We start from the raw sequence: 18554 nt of genomic DNA, 5'->3' as shown, positions 1-18554 counted from the left end.
ATATATTATATTTACAGAAAACAAAATTTATTTTTTAATAATACAAATTTAAAAAGTTTGTATAATATTTTCATGTGTAATAAAATAATATTTTTTTAGTATTGTTATGATATGATTTTATTAACATATAATAATTATAAGGTTTTATTGGTCCCCTTGTTCTTTTTTCTCCTCGAGACCAATATAAAGAAAATAATATCATTATTCCTGCTTCCGTCACTTTGCTTTATCACATAACTAAAACCCTTAATGTTGTAAGCATCTTTTATTTAAAAATCTAATTAAAAAACTATTACTTGATTTTAAATATTGTAGAATGGCTTTTTTGTTATCTCGGTTCCTTTTTGCTGATAATTTTCTTGACATTGATATTTAAGCTAAACAATATTTTACATAGTCAAAATCTATAAAAAATTTGAAAAATTAAAAACCAAAATAATTGACACGTGTGACCTTTTTGTTCAACTTGAATTTGATACTTTACTTCAAAAACTGATTAATTAGTCACCCAACTTTAGTAAAATATAAACCCAGTTCATCTATCAACGTGACAATAAAAATGGTGAAATTTAAGTATAAAAGATTTGGAATCTTATATTTTCAAAAGTTATTAGAGAATTAAATTCATGAAGTTAAGATTATAAAATCAACAAAAAAGTTTGAAAAAACAATACAGAAAAAAATAAACATACATTTTCTAAAAATTATCCATTAAAACCTGCACACGAAAGTAGTAATCCAATATGTTCCTTTATTACTAAACTCCATGTATTAGATCCTTAAAGAGGTTGGTTTAAGAAAAGAGTGGCAATAAAATTAGGTTACGTTGCACTATTAGTTTGTTTATGGATAGCCAAGAACATTAAACAATTTGCACGAATGCGTTTCGTACATCAACTTTACAAATCATATAATTGTTTGTCATTCGGTTGTCTTTTTTATGCTTTATTATTAACCTATCTTTGTTATGTATATGTATTCGATTCGATTCGTATTATATCATTAATTAAACATTATGCTATTGCTGACAAATGAAGCATTGTTGAGAGATATATATCATCAACAACGTACATAATAATGAGACTTAGGTACCTTTTCTAATTTCGCAAAACCCATGAACTGCACGTTGTTATTTAAAATGGAATGGTGTGATAATGAGATAATATAGTTTATGTTAACAAAATATTAATCAAATAAATAATAATTATATTATAATAAGAATGAGACAAATATATAAATATATGGATAACAAAAAATTTATAAAGTCAAACAGTAAATAAAGGCATAAAGCCTTAACATCAACAAAATCATCACAAATATGTTCTTTCACAACAAAAAATATCGTGTTTAGAAATAATAACTCTATTATACTAAAAATTCACTTAGTAATCTTTTATTTATAATATAAACAAAATAATTTTTTATTAGTATACACATGAACATTAGTCTCATGATCTATAAACTAATTGTTTGAGTTAAAAACATAATTTAACTCAGTAACTTAAGATTAGAGACATGACCTTTCAACTGAGAAATCATATGCAACATACATAATAATAGTATTAACTTCACGTTTATAACAAGCTAGACTTGAAATTCTAAACAAGCTTTAAAAAATAATGATTTTTTTTTCTCACCACAAAGACACTTAATCTAAACATAAAAAAAATTCAAACTTATATGTTTTGTACACAATAACACCATGAAGGAAGCAATTTTGAAATCATACAAATAATAAATATGATGTCAAATAAAACAAATCCTTCTAATTTAATGTCATAAACAATATTTGCACATTCATGAATATGATAAAACGAATATTTATTATTTAGTCATTTTATTTTTTTTTATTTTTTTACATTAATGTCAAGATAATTTTTTTCACACATGCATAGTTTAGATAATATTTTTCCTTAAATGTATAGTTGAGTTCAAGTACTTCCGATAACTTGACCTCATGCCGAGGTACAAAATGTCATTAAATCTTGCTAGGATAAACTTTTTTAACAATGGCTCTGATATCATATTAGAAGTGGAGTTTAAGCCTAAATCAATCTCACAAAACTGTTTTATAAAGTGAGATTTGCATCTCAGTTATGTACTATAAAATTGTGTTATCTCTAATCGATGTGAAACTTCCAACAATAAAAGATGAGTATGACACACAGACCCTTGACTAAGGGGGCCATGGCCCCCAATTTTTTTTTTCTTTTTACATTTATATTATTTAATATATGATTTTAAATACATTTTTTTAAATTGATAATTTTAATGTATTTTATATATTTGATACTCTAATAAATTTATATATATATATATATATATATATATATATATGGAAAAGTTTGTTTTCACATTTATTTTTCAAACATTTTTAAATAAAAATAATTATTTTATTAATATTATCTTTTAAATGGTTATTTGTTTAATTTAATCATATTTTATTTTTTTATTTTTTAAAATTTAATTATTATAAATGAAAATTAATTATAATAAAATTATAAAATTTATTTATATTTAATTTTATAATTACAGTAATTGTAATTTTATTATTTTTTATTATCATAAAAAAAGTAAATACAATGTTTTGATTAGTTTATATAAAAATTTTGGAATTATTCTTTTGGTTTTTATTTTCGTTCAAAAAATATAAAGTTAGTCATCTAATTTTTTTTAGTCTCAATTTGGTCCGACTTTTGAAAAAATGATGCAATTTTGTCCTTTATTCGTAAAATTTCTTGAATCGAACCAAATATTTTTCATCAAAATTGAAGTTGTGAATATGAATGATTTGCTTTGTTGGTATAATTGACATAATCTTAGTCTCAACTTTGATGAAAAATCATTACCCTACTTCAAGAAATTTAACGAATCACATTAATTTTTAAAAATCGGGACCAAATTGAGACTAAAAAATACTAGAAGACCAACTTGACATTTTTAGACGAATAAATGAACAAAAAAATAATTCAACTAAAATTTTGACACCCTCAATATATTGCCTGAAGATTCGCCACTGATATGACAGATATTTTATAAATATTATTAGATAAAACACTTAAAATATGTCCACCAAATATCTTTATTAGAACCATAACATATTAATAGCTCTATATATCACAAAAAAAAAAATATAAATATATTTCAATGAACAAAAATTTTAGCAGAAAATGAAAATTTAACTCATATATAGCATCATCTCTAACTTTTGCATTAAAATAAATAATAATGAAAAAGTAAAATAAAAATAAATTTCTCTCTAAGAATGTTAGGAAAATATTAATATAAATAAATAATAATAATAATAATGTTAGGATAACAAAAGATTCATAAGTCAAACAACATAATATAATAATAATAATATAGAACAAAATTAAAAATGAAGTGAAGAGTATAAATAGTTTGGGTTGGAGCACACATAATGCTGTCTTTAGAGAGAAAACACCCTTATTGCATAATGCAAAAAAAAAATTATTTGTGTTTTTATCTTAAAATACAACAATCTGTTAGATCTCTTAGATATCTTAATATTATGAACATCACTCCTTTTTTTGTTTTCAAAGATAATATAGAGAAGAAGACGTCACTCTTTATATTGTGTTTGTTGTTATGTTATGTATTTTTTTCATATACATAGGTGATATTTATAAATAAGAGAGAGACTTAGAAGCAAATTGTAATAAATTTGGTTTTAAAATAAAATAGGTTATAATCAATAAAATAAATGTAAAAAATCGTTTATTTATAAATAATATTTATCTATAAAAATAATTTTGTATAAAACATTAATAGCAACAAGATTTTATTTTAATTATTTATTGTTTAAATTATATTAAATATTTAAAACATTTTAACCCATTGCAAATAAAGATACCGAAAAGTGAATCTTTCACACAACTTAGTGTGAGATTAAATTTAAAAGTGCGTGGTAATCAGTGGTTTGAGTTAAATCAAAATTGAAACAAGGAGGATAATTTCTCATCACAATATCTATTTTTGATTGGTTGCATGATAAGAATTAACATAGAAGTAATTTGTTATTGATGGCAAACAATTTTTCTTTTAAACTTATTATTATTATTATTGTAGGAGAGAAATATACCTGCAACATGTTTCCACAATAAACATTCTTGGGTTCTCTTCTTCTTTGTTGTAAGTTCAAGATGTACTTTGTTATTCAATGATGAAGATGAAAATGTATATTAATAGGATCTTTACAACATTTGAACTACTTATGATTGCAAAGGCATTCGGATTAGAGATGACAACGAGTTAGGTCGGGTACAAATCGTGTTTATCTACAACAAAAAAAAAAATTCGATCTGTTACCCATCCGTTTATCCGTTTAAAAAATACTTAAAGATTTCTTTAAAAGTCGCGGATACTCTTAGATATTCTCATACATGCAAATATTTAATATATATATATATATATATATATTATAAAATTTAAATAAAATTAATATAAATTAAATTTAACCTAATAAAATATAACTAATTCTAATTAAATTTAACTTAATAAAATATAAATTAAATTTTAATTTTTTGCGAGTAACGAATATCCGTGAGTATGAGTAATATGATACTCGCACCTAATCTATTTATAAACGGGTACTAACTATCCGTTGCAGATTCTATCTGTTACAAATTTTATCTGTTGAAAAAAATAAAACTGTATATTGATGGTAAAAATAATCACAAACAAAAAGAAAAGGAAAAGATGTGTCTGAGAAAGGAGTTGTTAGAAGAACCACCACCGTAAAAGAATATAAGATTAGATTTTTTAATCATAATGGTGTAATTTTCTTTCGAAATTATTAGAATGAAGAGAAATTTAAAATTTATAAAAATGGAAAGGAAAGTTGTAATAAAATCATCTTTATAAATTATTACTCTAAACACAAACACATACCATCGTACATTTACATATACATTTTTTAAATATGTAAATTTATATTCATAAAAAATAAAATAAAATAAATGAACAAATGAGAAATTAAATATTAATAAATAAAGAAAAAAATGAAAATAGACAAAACATTTAAAAATAACGATTATTTTTTAAAAATTTCACAAATAATAATATTATAAAGATAAAATTGAAATTATAAAATTTGAATACAAAAGAAGAAATTAAATTTTTTATATTATAGATAAGATTTTTGGTTTATTTAATGTAATCTCTTAATTTTCTTTTATTACAAAGATTAAATACAGTAACTTTCATTAGATTGAAATTAAGATACCTGGGGCACAGGCAAAGAAGAATAACGAAGGGTAAGACTGTCATTTCAATATACATATGGTGTAGAAAACATGGGGTGCATGAAGCAATCGTCTCACTCCAATTCGAGTATGAATTCAAAATTTGCGCATCTAATTTTTGTTCACTGTAGAAGCGACACCTTCGAGTGTTTGTGAAAATGCCAGACAGAAACTCTTATGTGGACAGTCAATTCCTCACCCCACGAAGGTCACCCAGGTTCCTCCCACAACTAAACCACACCACCACTGTCAACCCCAAATCTGCCACTGTTTCCGTAAAGAAATCCAATGATTCTACAGTCGGGTCGAGAATATCTCCGAAGCTTAACAATGGGGACGTTGGGTTTTCTTCTCTTCGACGATCTCCCAGGTTCAAAAACGAGCCAAGCGATAAGAAAGTGAAAGGCACGAGGGTGAAGGGTGGTGAAGCTGAAACGAAGGAAAATTGTGTAGTTTTGGATGAGGGGTTTGGTCGAGTAAGAAATAGAGAGAGAAAGGAGAAGAGGGTTGAAGTTAAAACGCTCGATAATCATGACGCTTTGGATGAAGGGCGTCGTCGACGAAGGAAGAAGGAGAGAAACAAGGGGAGTAGGGATGGAGTTAACACGCAAGGAAATCTTGTCATTTCAGATGAAGGGACTGGTGGGGGAGAAAAGAAGGGGGTAATAGGGAAGAGGGTTGAAGTTAAAACGACCAGAAATGGTGTCGTTTCGGATGAGGGTGCTGGTGGGGGAAGAAAGAAGGGTGGAAATAGGGAGATCGTTGGAGTTAAAACAGAAGAAAATCGTGTTGTTTGTGATGAGGGTTTTGGTGGAGAAAGAAAGAAGGGGAGAAATGGAGACAAGAGAAAGCGCAATGACGATGAAATAAGGAAAGGATGGACGAAGGAACAAGATTTGGCTCTTCAAAGTGCATATCTTACTGCAAAGCCTAGCCCCCATTTCTGGAAGAACGTTTCCAAACTGGTATGCATCCCTCTCTGTGTGTATGCAGTAGAAAATATTGACTTTTGGTTCGACTTCAACTTGGAACAAAGTTTGTGATTTATGCTGTTGCAATTTAACTGAATTTGAATGTTTGGGATTTGCTTGTGTAACCCTTGACAGCTGACTGTTATGTGGATGGTTTACAGTTTAAAGAGATTTAATATGAGTGTTGATAATGGAAGAATGGATTCAGAAAATGAAGCTGTTTGCTATGGTTTGAAAACTTGGTTGATGATTTTCTTGTTTTGCCTTTGTTTTATTGTCTGCTGAAATGTTAGAAAACAGATATGGTGATTCAAGTGTGCGCTAAAAACTTGCATGCTATTGTCAGCTAAAAATTGCAGTGAATAAGTTATTATGTACTCTTTTACGGCAACACTATAATTCTGAAAGGTGATAGCTGTTTGTGTTTGAATGCAATGGTGTAGAATGGAATGATACTGGGTTTCATCTTGTTGTATCCTATCATTCATGGTACAGTAACTCAAGTAATAGGAATTCCAACGAGTTCCAAAAACACAGAGGGTACAGGAAACTCTGAACAAGAAAGAGTTTCGAGGATCTTTATTAATAGAGAATAAGATAAAGAAGTAAAGTTTTACAACAATAAGCCCGCACACCCCCCCCCCCCCCCCCCCCCCAAGAAGATGTTCTTGCATTAACTAAACCAATTTCATATCAGGAAGCATCCACTTATACTGTGGAAGTTTCATAGCCTTCCAAGTCCAACTACAATTATCTTTCCTGAGCATATCAGTTGATGGCCTTCCTATTGTGTCGTATCCTTTAACAAGCCTCCTGTAATACTCAGTAAGGCATAAAAAACCTTTAGTTGTTTGACAGTTTGAGGCAAGGGCCAATCTTTGACAGCTTGAATCTTTACAGGATCAGTAGAGATTCTGATTTTTTTTTACAGGAAATGACCAATATAATTCACTTTATCCATTTCAAAGTAACATTTAGTTCTTGGAAAACAGATTATTGCCCCTCATGATTGACAACACCTTCCTCAAATTTTGTATAAATATGTTTAGATTCATTGGTGCTATAAATCAGTATATCATCAAAGAAAGCTTACAAAAATTTTCCGAGAAATTTCCTGAAAACAACATTCCTCAAACTTTGAAATGTTACACGCACATTTAGAAGTCCAAACGATGTGACCAAATATTCATACTGGCCACTGTGTCTTGAATGCAGTTTTGTGTTTATCTGCAAGATCCATCCTCACTTGATGGAAACCTGCCCTCAGGTCAATTTTGGACAAAATCATGGAACCATTCAATTCATCCATGGAGTCTTCTACCAAAGGAATTGGAAACCTGGCTTTAACTGTACACTTGTTAAGCTGCTATAATCAGCACACAATCTCCAAAAGCCATCCTTTTTTTCAACTAACACAACAAGTTTGGCATAATAATTGCAGCTGTTCTGTATAAAACAGGAATCCAACATCTCCTGAACAACTTTATCAATAATGTACTTTTGATTGCCTGCATCTTTGTTAGGTCTTTTATTTAATGTATCAGCCCCTTGCAACCGAGGAATCTATGCTTTTGAAGTTGCCAATTTTGACTGTCTCCCTGTTTTCTTTTTTTATCAGCAAAGTATTTATCTTTATATATATTAATTAAACATTATACAAAAATATGTTCTCAGTCTGTAGTCAAAGAACCTTGATATTACAACATTGTGCCTATATACCTCTGTAGTCAAAGAACCTTGATATTACAACATTGTGCCTATATAACTCTATCGAGGTATACTACGTTGAAGCCTTGTAGTAAGATTCATTACAAGTAATAGCTCTTGTTTTTAAATTTGGTTCATTACAAGTAACAGATTCAGAGTTAAGCTAAGGTAAAGGCTTTCATCACTGTAGTAGGCTCAAACATCCTAACCATCATCTGAATATCATGTTTAAGCCCTCCAGGAAACAACTATTCTTCAGAAAGGTCCAATTGATTAATTCTGGCACCTAATTCTTTATGATATAGGACGTAATAGTGGAAGGCTGCCTCAAATCCATCAGTTCTACCATTGGATCTTCCCCAATTTTACCAAATCTATCCATTAACAATTCGCATATGCAATCTAAGATGGCCGATGATTATGTTTAATAGATTTAACAAAAGCTTTACCCCTTCAAAATGCATAACTTTTCAGACGTACCTTATATTTTCAGAAGTAAAATCAATGGAAAAGTACTTTTCGCATTGGCAAATCCATTGATTCACGTTCTCACCATTGAATCTTGGAGAATAGATTCTATCTAACCAAGTTCCACATGATTAAGGAGCAGCAGAATGTGAATGAATGTTACCAGAACCAGATTCTCTGCCGTCATCTTGAATGTGATTTTGTCTATGTCCTGAATTGTTAGCTCGTGGTAACTTTTCTGAATCTTCGGGATTTTTTTGGAGTAGTTCAGTAATGGTCCTTTCAAGTGTATTCATGTAATGCCTTTTGCCCGGCACCTGCCAATTCCACAATTTTTGCTTCATTCGTCTCACAAATGCTATTTTCTAACCGTTCTTCCATTTTGTGTAAAGATGCTTGCTTCTTGTTGATTCCACCACCACTGCTGAAGGAGAGTGTGTTCATGAACGTGACAGCTGATACCAGTTGATAAAATTGCATTCATAACCTCCCCTTCAGCCAAAACAACTAATTAACTAACTCTAAAAATGGCTACTTTAACATATCAAATAGGAAGGGATGGAATGTAACACTTTTCTTCCCCTTGAAAATGGGGATATGATATGAGATGGTTTCCATTTCATCCTAAAAATATACAGAACAATGGCATGTTATCTTTATTATATCCGATCTCATTTCATTTAACGTCAATCACGTATCCAGACATTGAGGAACTGGTGTTGAAAGTTTAGACAATTTTATTTCTTTATGTATATTTCTTGAAGAACAAATGTAGTTTTATAGTCTGTCCTAGTCAATTGCTTGTTAGGTACATCATGCGGATGCAGCTAGCTTATTGATATCTTTTATTCTTCTATTGGTTGAACCATTACCGTTCAAAATATGTTGCAGGTTCCTGGAAAGTCTCAACAGGAATGCTTTGATAGAATTCACATAGACCATGCGACTCCAGTTCAATTGCAGCCTCGATCAAGGGCAAAGACATTAAAATCACCCATTCATGAATTTTCTTTATCTGCAAGTAAACTTCTCGACCCTATCGACATAAAAGTTAGAAGATCTAATGTTCTAAAACCAAAGAACATTATGACCCAGAAGTCTGTTGAGAAGCAGTTACAGCGCAAGCTTGTAGGTGATCTAGACGGTGCAGGGGACATATTTTCCGTTCTCGAACCAAACATAGATTTGTCCACTAATGTTTTACAGCCTAGTGAATCTCTTTTTACTCCAAAGCAGCTAAAGGAAAACAAAGGGTTCCTGCAAAGTTGCACCGAAACATCATCTTCAAGTGGTAATAAGGTACTTTCAAGATTTAGTGGCTCGCACAATACAAATCTTGTTAGTCCTCCGGTATTAAAGAAAGTAAAGAACAGGGTATTGCATGAGAAATATGTCAATCAATTACGCTGTAGGGAATCAAAGAGAAGAGCAGCCTCTATGAAGATAATTGGTGAAGGAAGAAGCATAAAGAGAAAGGATGCAGTTAAAGCTGCAAAAGTTGCCTTGGTTTCTGAAGCTAGAGATGCTATCAATAAATTTCGACAATCGCAAGTCAATGTCATGGACAACGGCTGCAGTTCTGATGAACTTAACGATGATAGCATTCAATATGAAGATGAAAGTCAATAGCTTTTACTGAAACTTATTGTCTTTTTGCTTGTATAGTATTTTGATCTGTACTTTTAGAAATTATAGAAACTGATTTTTTCTGTGGTTCATGTAACTGTCTGTTATACCCATCTTTTCATTATTTGAGTATGAATTTGTTTGACAGATAATACTTCTAAAAGAAAAAAATAAGAACAAAAAGATTGATAATTTAGAAAAAGTCATTAATATATTATTTAATACATTACAAACGAATCTTATAAAAAGTGATAACTAGTCCTTTTGAAAAGGGTGTAAGAAATAGTAATGGATGAATTTCTGCTACACGGTTTATGACTCATCCACGCAAGAACTTTAAGAAGATGTTGGTCCCAGGTGTTCCTTTTATTCTTAAAGTTTTTATGGATTTGACATTGCAGTGCCTTTACAACTACTTATTCCCCGCCACAACAAATTTATTTGCCAAGAGTTAAGTCCAATTACTCCTCAAATCTTAACTTATACAATATCTGTATACATTAACAACTACTGATGAGCACTGTATTTAATTGTTGAGTATTTTTTCAAAAGCCTAAAAAAATTTGAGGATATATCACTTTTCAATTCGATAGAAAGAAATTGAGAAGATATACAAGCCTAAAATAAAAGCGGGGAAGATCGAAAGATAGAAATATGAAAACAAATAATTGTGTTTTTTTTTTCGGTCCTTGCTAACGTGATGCAAGAATAAAGAGAGTTTAAAAGAATTAAGTTTCATTTTGATTATTGAGTTCATTGTTTCATTTTAATCTTCGGATTTCGTCACTTATGTATTGCGTCAGTAGTCCAACGGTCAGGATAATTGCCTCCCGGCTGACGCATCATCTTTTAGTTTTTTACAATTTCATTTTTATTTATAAATGTTGGTATATTTTCGTGGAAGTACAATTGTGTTAAATTAAGTGTGTAGGTAGTAGTTTTGTTTTATTTTTAAAAGTAGTTATCTTTTTATGTTAGAAATATTGTATTATAGTTATACTAAATTTGGTTTCATGCAATTACATAAATTCAGCCATTTTCATATAAGCGTCTAAATTGAGTAGTTCTAATAATGAATTATGGGAATGATTATTTAGCATCATATATATTGTAGATTGCTGAATCAATTTGGTATGATAATTTAAAATGATTTTGTAAATTTTTGGCGGTGCAAAAAGCAAATGGTAAGTTGCAGACCCATATATTTAGTGTCTGTGTGATCGAAATATAAATGAAGTTGAAGATATGGTGTTACCAAAATAGGAGTTTGTAAAGGTGCTTGAATGAAGTAAAGCTCAGCTTCTTCTGTTATTGTTTGTTTAAATTGGATAGACTACTTACGATTTTTCTTTTTTTGATTGTTTATAGCATTTGACATTTGAGTAAATCTGTTGATTGTTTTTATGTGTTGATTTATTCTACAGTATAACATAATTAAGTTAAATGCCCCAAATTTAAATGGCTTAGAGTTCAAATATAGATTTGGAGACAATAACTGCAAATTAGGGTTCATGGATAGCGTCAGTAGTCCAACGGTTAGGATAATTGCCTTCCAAGCAATAGATCCGGGTTCGACTCCCGGCTGACGCATTTCATTTTTTTGTTTATAACTTTTGGTATATTTTCGAGGTGCTTTGAATGAAGTAAAGCTTAGGTTCTTATGTTATTGTTTGTTGAAATTGGATTTCTTTTTCTTGTTTGTAGCATTTGACATTTGAGTAAATCCCTTTATGTTTTTTTTGGCATTACTTGTATATTATAAATGAATTAAGTTAAATGTCCCAATTTAAATAAGTATTAAGGATAAAACATATTGATTGATTTGATAAATTATTCAATTTAATTGGCAAATATTGTCCTACACCACAAGAGATTCCAATCTTCAAAGCTTTCAATTAATCTTGCGTAAGTGTTTTCAATTATAGCTTCAATTAGATAATCAAATTATGAGATTAAGAGCTCTAGAGGAGTTTGTATTTTTGTTGTACCATTCTTAGGTTTAAATAATTTACCATCTTTAATTATCTATTAATAGAATATCTGAATTTCTATTGCATTGGTGTTTTGTATACTTTTTTCAATAAAGCATGTTTTTTCGTTAGTGTTAATGTTTGATATTGATCCCAAAGATTGAAGAATTAATTAGTATGAACAGTATTTGATATGTTTAATCCTTTTTTCATCAACAGCATCAGTAGTCCAACGGTCAGGATAATTGCCTTCCAAGCAATAGATCCGGGTTCGACTCCCGGCTGATGCATACATCTTTTGTATTTTTTACAGTTTCTGTTTTTGGAACAAATAAAGAATATGTTTGGTCCTGCGAAGATGCTAATTTTATGTTCCATTTTACCCTTTTAATGTTGTTTGATCCTCGAAAATGAAGTTGATGGTTATTCCTTCAGGAGCTTTAATGAAATGCTGAATTTTGTCATCATCTAGTTTTAACTCATTTCATTTGCCATTGAAAAGGGATGATTTTAAGGGACTTTTCTCAGGGATGCAACATGCCAAGTTGTAAAATGGATTACCTTATATTGAACGAAATCAAACAAGAACAATGAACCGTAACTAAACCAAAAAGAGGAGAGCCAAATGAAACATGAACGAAGCTAATATTTGTTGTCTTTCCACGAGCTTTATGTGATTTACTATATAGTTTTTTTTTGAGGTAAAATGAAGAGTAATTTTTCTGGGTCAAAAATCGTAGCTCATTATTGTTGTTGTACTTTGGAAATTAGAAATTCTGCAGTTATCTTGCCTTAGCAGTAAGTTTAGCTCTTCAAATCAAAGGGCACCATCAAGCTGAAACTTTCCCTATCTGGAACTAAAGAGGATCGCATTCATTTCAACAGTAATGTTCTAATAATGGAGCTTATATATCATGAAATTATTGAGAAATGATAAAGCAACTTGCCAGATTTTAAATCCTTTTATAAGTGGTTGTTATCCAATTCACTTAGCTACCTTACTTCTCATAAAGTGTTAGGTCTCTGACAGATGAGAACCCTTTTAAAATCGTGTCATCCACTTGGTGTGTGGCCACGACATCAGTAGTATACAGTTGACACAAAAATTATGTGTTTAATAATGTCCCAGAAAAGAAATTTTTGAAGCAACCGCATATTCAGGATTCTACTAAAATCAGGTTGATTCTACTTATGTGTTTGGCAACAAGCCTTTTTCATTACTATAAAATTGGATATTCATCACAAGTTGAAAGTGAGGCTTCAACTGAACATACCCTATAGTATGTTAAAATACAGGGTAAAGCTGAAACTTGTAAGAATCAAACCATCAATCAAAGCCAACTTATTGGGAAATCTCATTAAACTTTCTAATACCCTAATCTTGAAGTACAAAAGAGGAGAACTTTGCTTCTCTTTCATCATCAGCAAATTGTTATTTCAGACTTTTTTCTAATTCCATCTTTCTCTTACAGACATCTTCCACCATAACCTGCATTTCTGAACAGTGCTTGCTTTATATCTTCCGGGCTCGTACAATTTCTCTGCTCAGCTACCTAAGACCATTAGAACAATAAGGTAAAAAAGTAACACATTTGATTCCAGCCATGTAAATAAATAGAGAGCACTAAAACAAGTTACAAATGCTAGTTTGTACAAACCTCAGAACAGGTTGCTTGCATTGAAAAATCATTGAAGTTGCTTATAACACACTGATGAATCTCAAGGCCTAATGCTTCTAGGGTGTTCACTGTGGACAGGAGTAATCCAAGCTTTGTGGCACAGCAGATGCTAATCCTTGTGTCATGCTCTCTTCTCTCAACATCAAACTGCAGAAGCATTACAACACATACATTGGTTCAGGAACTTGGTGTGTGATTGTGGAAGAGTTTAGAGGTTTAACTGAGAGTGACAAGAACTAGCCCATACCTTAGGGGAATTTCTTACCATTGCTTCATTTGGCTTTAGCTCCTTAGAATTTCCCAAGAGGTTTATATGATTTGTTCCCTCCTCCATTTCTTCTTCTTGCAACTTACCTATCCTTTCTAGAAGCTCTTTCATGTAATCAATGGTGTCTCCCAGAATGGAGGTCCTGTCCATCTGTCATTGTTTGTATTCTCATGTTAGTTCAAAAGGGTAAAGAGAAAATCAAACAGTAAATGCAAGTGTTGGTAGAAAACAATCATGAAAAGGCCACCTACTTATGAAAGCCAATTTCATTTCCATTGATTGAGACATTTATAAAAAGGTAATGACAGGGTAAAAACGAGGTAGGAAAAAAAGAGATTGTATCTGTTGAATCACCTTGCTAATCTTCGGGACTATTGACCTTAGCATGGAAAGACGGTCATTCAAACGCTTTCTTCTCCTTCTTTCTGCCATGAGATTCTTTGAGGGCTGTCCTTCCAGCTTTTTGGATTTGAGCTTTTTCTCTGCACACAAACCCACGTTGAAGACTGGAATCTCTGTCACCTGTTCCTCAACTTTGCAGCCATTTGTTGCTTGTTCCAAACTCTGTTTTTCACTTCCCAGAAAGCCAAACTCTTCATCCTCCAATGATGGGTTATCTTCTTGTGGCAGAAGTGGTGCTGACTCATCATTTCTGGTGTACGATGAATCAAGCTCTGGCAATGAGAACCCATCAACAAAAGGGTGGGTTGCTTCACTTCCATAAGGACATTCAAACCTGTGGTCTAGTGGGGTTGAAAATGCAGCAAAAGAAGGATTCAAAGTGGCTAAACCATGGTTGTCATCAAAAGAGTCAAAACTCCAAGCACTAGGGAGTAACTCATTCAACCCAGTGGACAAAGCACTCCAAGTGTCTTTTCTTGGAGCAAGGAGCTCATCCAGAAAACCAAGTTGAGAAAGCTCCATGTTTGTGCTATTTTTCTCCCTCTTTCTGTGTTCCTCTAGAAAGGAAGTGAATTGTGAAAATAGGAAACAGGGAAGGGTTGATAAAAGATGAAGTTGAAGCAAGTGGGAGAAGTTTGTTTAAATAATAGTGTAAGATGTAAAGAAGTAATAGGGTAAAATAGGGTCCATTCTTCATCAAACACCTATGATTACAGAATGTATTACAGTGAAAAGTCTAGTGAAATAGCACCTAGAGGTAGCCTCAGATTAAAATGGAATCTCTTTCTCTTTCCTTCTTTCCCCTTTCTCTCTCACTCTCAAGGTGAATTGATGTCCTTTTCACCGAAATAATCACCCAGCCAGAATTTTTATTTAATTACCATTCCTTGAAAACTTTGACCCACAATTCTGTCTTTAACGAAAGTGGGTGGAATTAGCATCATAGATTGTCAGTACTTCTTCCATTTTTAATGCAACCCCCTCTCTCTTTCACGTTCAAAGAGAAATAATGCATCTCTCTCCTTCCTTCCCATCATGGTTTAGAGCTTAGACTCCACCCTATACACAATATTCAATACTTTTCATCATTCAATATACAATATCAAAAAACAGTTAAAAAATATTCATCTATTGTGACAATTTGGAACATTGTTCATTTTTCATTAACTACCATTCCATGCTAATCAGTTTCCTTCCATGCCAGCCTGTTTTAACTTCAATTATGGACAAGTGTTTGTAATTAAGTAGGGGCTAATTAAAGTGGGCCAAGTATTAGCACACAAAGACTTTCAAATACTTTGCAATAGAAAGTTACAAATTTTAGCTCCTTTTTCTGGTTTGTTTCTTTTCATTTCTTTTCAAATACTTTATATATCTTTAACTTAGAAAAGACTAATGAAAAACAGTTTGTCTTTTCTTTTGCTACATTTAGTGATTCCTTTAATCAGTTAAGATTTATATCAGTAGCTAGATTAAGTATCTGTACCCCCACCGGGTATAAAATAAAATACACCTTCCAATCATTCATTGTTCTATCATTGCATCCTAAAGCTTATTTCAGCCTCAGCTCATAAAGTTTCAACACTGGTACGGTAATCTGGTTTTTTGATCGCTGTAGGTCCAATAAATAACTTCACAGGTCTCAGAAATTTCCCCTTAAAAATCTTCACTTGCCAACCATTTTCCACACAGATCAAGTGTGTGATCACGTTGGTAGAACTACAAGTACTGATACACTCTACTACCAGACAATTTATACATACAATAAGCAAGCATGGGTCTGGATTTTGTGAAATCACCATACAGTTCAGTGAGAGAACACGGTAATGAGCAAAACCATGTTCACAAAATGATGAGTTTTATAATCTGTTCACTTGTCCTTGTAGTCTGTAATGGTAACAAGAAGCCAGTAATGTGCCAAACATTGAACAGTGAGCGATCGCGTGAGCAAATTGCTTTCTCAATCAGATGGCTAATCTAATCAAATTCGAAGTTGTTTATTAATTACTTTGCACGTTCATATCCACATTAGGTGATCACATTGCACCCTCATTTAAATTATATGCATACCCAATTAGCCAATAAGCAAATTACACTTTCATATTTCACTACTACTACATGCATCTTTTGTTTTGGGTCCAGACTATTATGAACTATGTAGGTTGTCATATAAAGTTAAAATTGCTCATCTGTCAGTATCAGCTAGGATGCACCAGAATTGTCACTAGGCCCCTCCACTCATTATTTAATAGTATTGCGTAAATGTAATGGCAATTTTTCTGTATTTTCTTGGCTGCTAGCCCTGTAATTAGAAGAACAACAACAACATGAATTAGTCGTATCTCATCATCATTAATTCATATGCATTTAATGTGCACAGTGACCACCATACCCAGATTTTGCATGCTTCACTCAAAGTCATTCATCACTTCTCAATGTCTGGTATCACATTATTATAAACTTTAGAAGTCTCACGTCGATGTATTTCATATTAAAGAATTAGAATTTGTATTCCAACTTGATTAAAAGGATCATTTATCATCCAAAGATCCTTGTTTTAAATTTAGGTGCGAAGTAAGTATATATATGAACCCTGTTCACTCTTTCTTTCATTTGCTAAGTCAAATTACTCCTTAATGATTGCATCACTTTATTCATTACACCCCACCACCGTTTTATGTAATTCACAAAATCACATTCACACGTATATTTGATTGTGACTTTGAGATTGATATTTGTTACCACACTTTCGGTTTTTTCACCCTCCATTTTTCCATAAACTAACCAAGGGTCACATTATTTTCTCCTTTCTTTGTCCTCCTCTTTCTATTAATTTTCAATGTTTTACTCTTTTCTAATTTATAAACTTAAGAATATTTAGAGACCTTCACTCTTTTTTTACAAGAAAATATATACTATCAAAAACTGTTTAAATATGCTGTAGATTACAAAGAATAATGATAACACTTAAATTATCCCATAATCTTTTGATGGTATAGTTAGGATAAGTAGAAAATTCTCTTCTTATTGTGTGAAATCCTAAATGATAAATTTCCATTTTTTAATAATAAATGCTATACATAATCTTTGTTGTTTAAGTTGAACTTGTATCATGTAAACCGGATAGTTATAAATTAAGTACAATGATATTATATGACTTTCATTGTTTAGATTTTCGTCCTTTACTACTTGATGTGATTTAGTGTAAATTATTGGTTAATGTACTACTATTTTTTTTTCTTTGAAAGAATAATGATTCACATTAAATTATATTAAATAGTAAAAAATAAAGTCAAAAAATAAGTCATATATAATTTTCAAAAATTAAAGGACAGTTGTGATTAATATTGTATCTCTTTGCATTAGAAATTCCAAAACCAGTTCAAATTGAAGCATATAAATAAGAGAGTTCACTTTTATATGCTTGTAATGCAGGTTTTTCGATATATGCACTAATAAAAAAATAAAAATAAAATGCATTTTTTTTATTTGTTTCTAATCTATGATCAAGTTGTCAATTTAGTATTTCCAACTATTTCTTCCCATTAATTATGATATTCCTAAATAACTGATTTATATCTCGTTTCCAACAAAAGAAAACTGTTTTATTAGTTATTATGTCAGTGACTTACTATATTGGAAACTTATTAAATAATTAGAAGCTTATAAATTCAAAGTTTAAACGGTGATAATTTGAATTTATTTGATGAAAATAATTAATAAACCAACAAGATATAAAATGATTATTTAATTATTCAATTATATCTAACTAAATATTTCAATTATTTTAATCTTAATAAATATGGCGATAATTTTTAAAATATTCTAAAATAATAATCGGAAGACCATTGAGATATAATATACAGAAAAAGTTTTCAAAACATAAATAATTAAAAGTAGATTATTTCAAGTAAATTAATGTAGATAAAAAATAACTAGTTCCTCGAAGCAGCTTTTAAACAAGTAGAAAATATGTTAAAAACATCTATGTATCAACACAAACATATTTTGATCAAACTATCCTTAAAAATAAGTATTAAATTAATTTAAATTATTAGAGTCACATGTTAAACAAACTATCACATTATTAAAGTAAAACTTAGTAACTAACTAATACTTATGATAGACGCTCCACACAAGCATATAAATTAAGAAAAATAATTAATTTATATTATTTTATTGATTTTTAACTTTTTTAC

General features: G+C 30.6%; 2 protein-coding genes and 2 non-coding genes across 5 annotated transcripts; 3 read left to right on the top strand and 1 right to left on the bottom strand.

Moving 5' to 3' along the window:
- The first annotated feature begins 5359 nt into the window (after positions 1-5359).
- On the top strand, positions 5360-10168 carry LOC114167250. Its single transcript, XM_028052274.1, has 2 exons — positions 5360-6229; positions 9302-10168. Exons 1-2 carry the CDS (start codon positions 5423-5425, stop codon positions 10037-10039), a joined length of 1545 nt encoding a protein of 514 aa, XP_027908075.1. The 5' UTR covers positions 5360-5422; the 3' UTR covers positions 10040-10168.
- Positions 10169-11554: 1386 nt separating this feature from the next.
- TRNAG-UCC lies at positions 11555-11626 on the top strand. Its single transcript has one exon. It is a non-coding gene; the product is annotated as a tRNA-Gly (tRNA).
- Positions 11627-12224: 598 nt separating this feature from the next.
- TRNAG-UCC lies at positions 12225-12296 on the top strand. The gene has a single exon. It is a non-coding gene; the product is annotated as a tRNA-Gly (tRNA).
- Positions 12297-13035: 739 nt separating this feature from the next.
- On the bottom strand, positions 13036-15035 carry LOC114168320 (transcription factor bHLH93-like). 2 transcript variants are annotated; one of them, XM_028053103.1, is made up of 4 exons: positions 14308-15035; positions 13951-14103; positions 13665-13832; positions 13036-13559 (listed from the first exon to the last, which is right to left on the bottom strand). In XM_028053103.1, exons 1-4 carry the CDS (start codon positions 14875-14877, stop codon positions 13473-13475), a joined length of 978 nt encoding a protein of 325 aa, XP_027908904.1. In that variant the 5' UTR covers positions 14878-15035; the 3' UTR covers positions 13036-13472. The 2 variants fall into 2 exon arrangements, with proteins under 2 accessions (XP_027908904.1, XP_027908897.1); XM_028053096.1 differs by having other exon boundaries at positions 13933-14103; positions 14308-15024.
- Between the last annotated feature and the right edge of the window lie 3519 nt (positions 15036-18554).

This window comes from Vigna unguiculata, chromosome 2 (genome assembly GCF_004118075.2).
Source record: "Vigna unguiculata cultivar IT97K-499-35 chromosome 2, ASM411807v1, whole genome shotgun sequence".
Classification (NCBI taxonomy): Eukaryota; Viridiplantae; Streptophyta; class Magnoliopsida; order Fabales; family Fabaceae; genus Vigna; species Vigna unguiculata.
The sequence above is the reverse complement of the archived record's forward strand: the minus strand, read 5'-3'. Positions and strand labels throughout refer to the sequence as shown.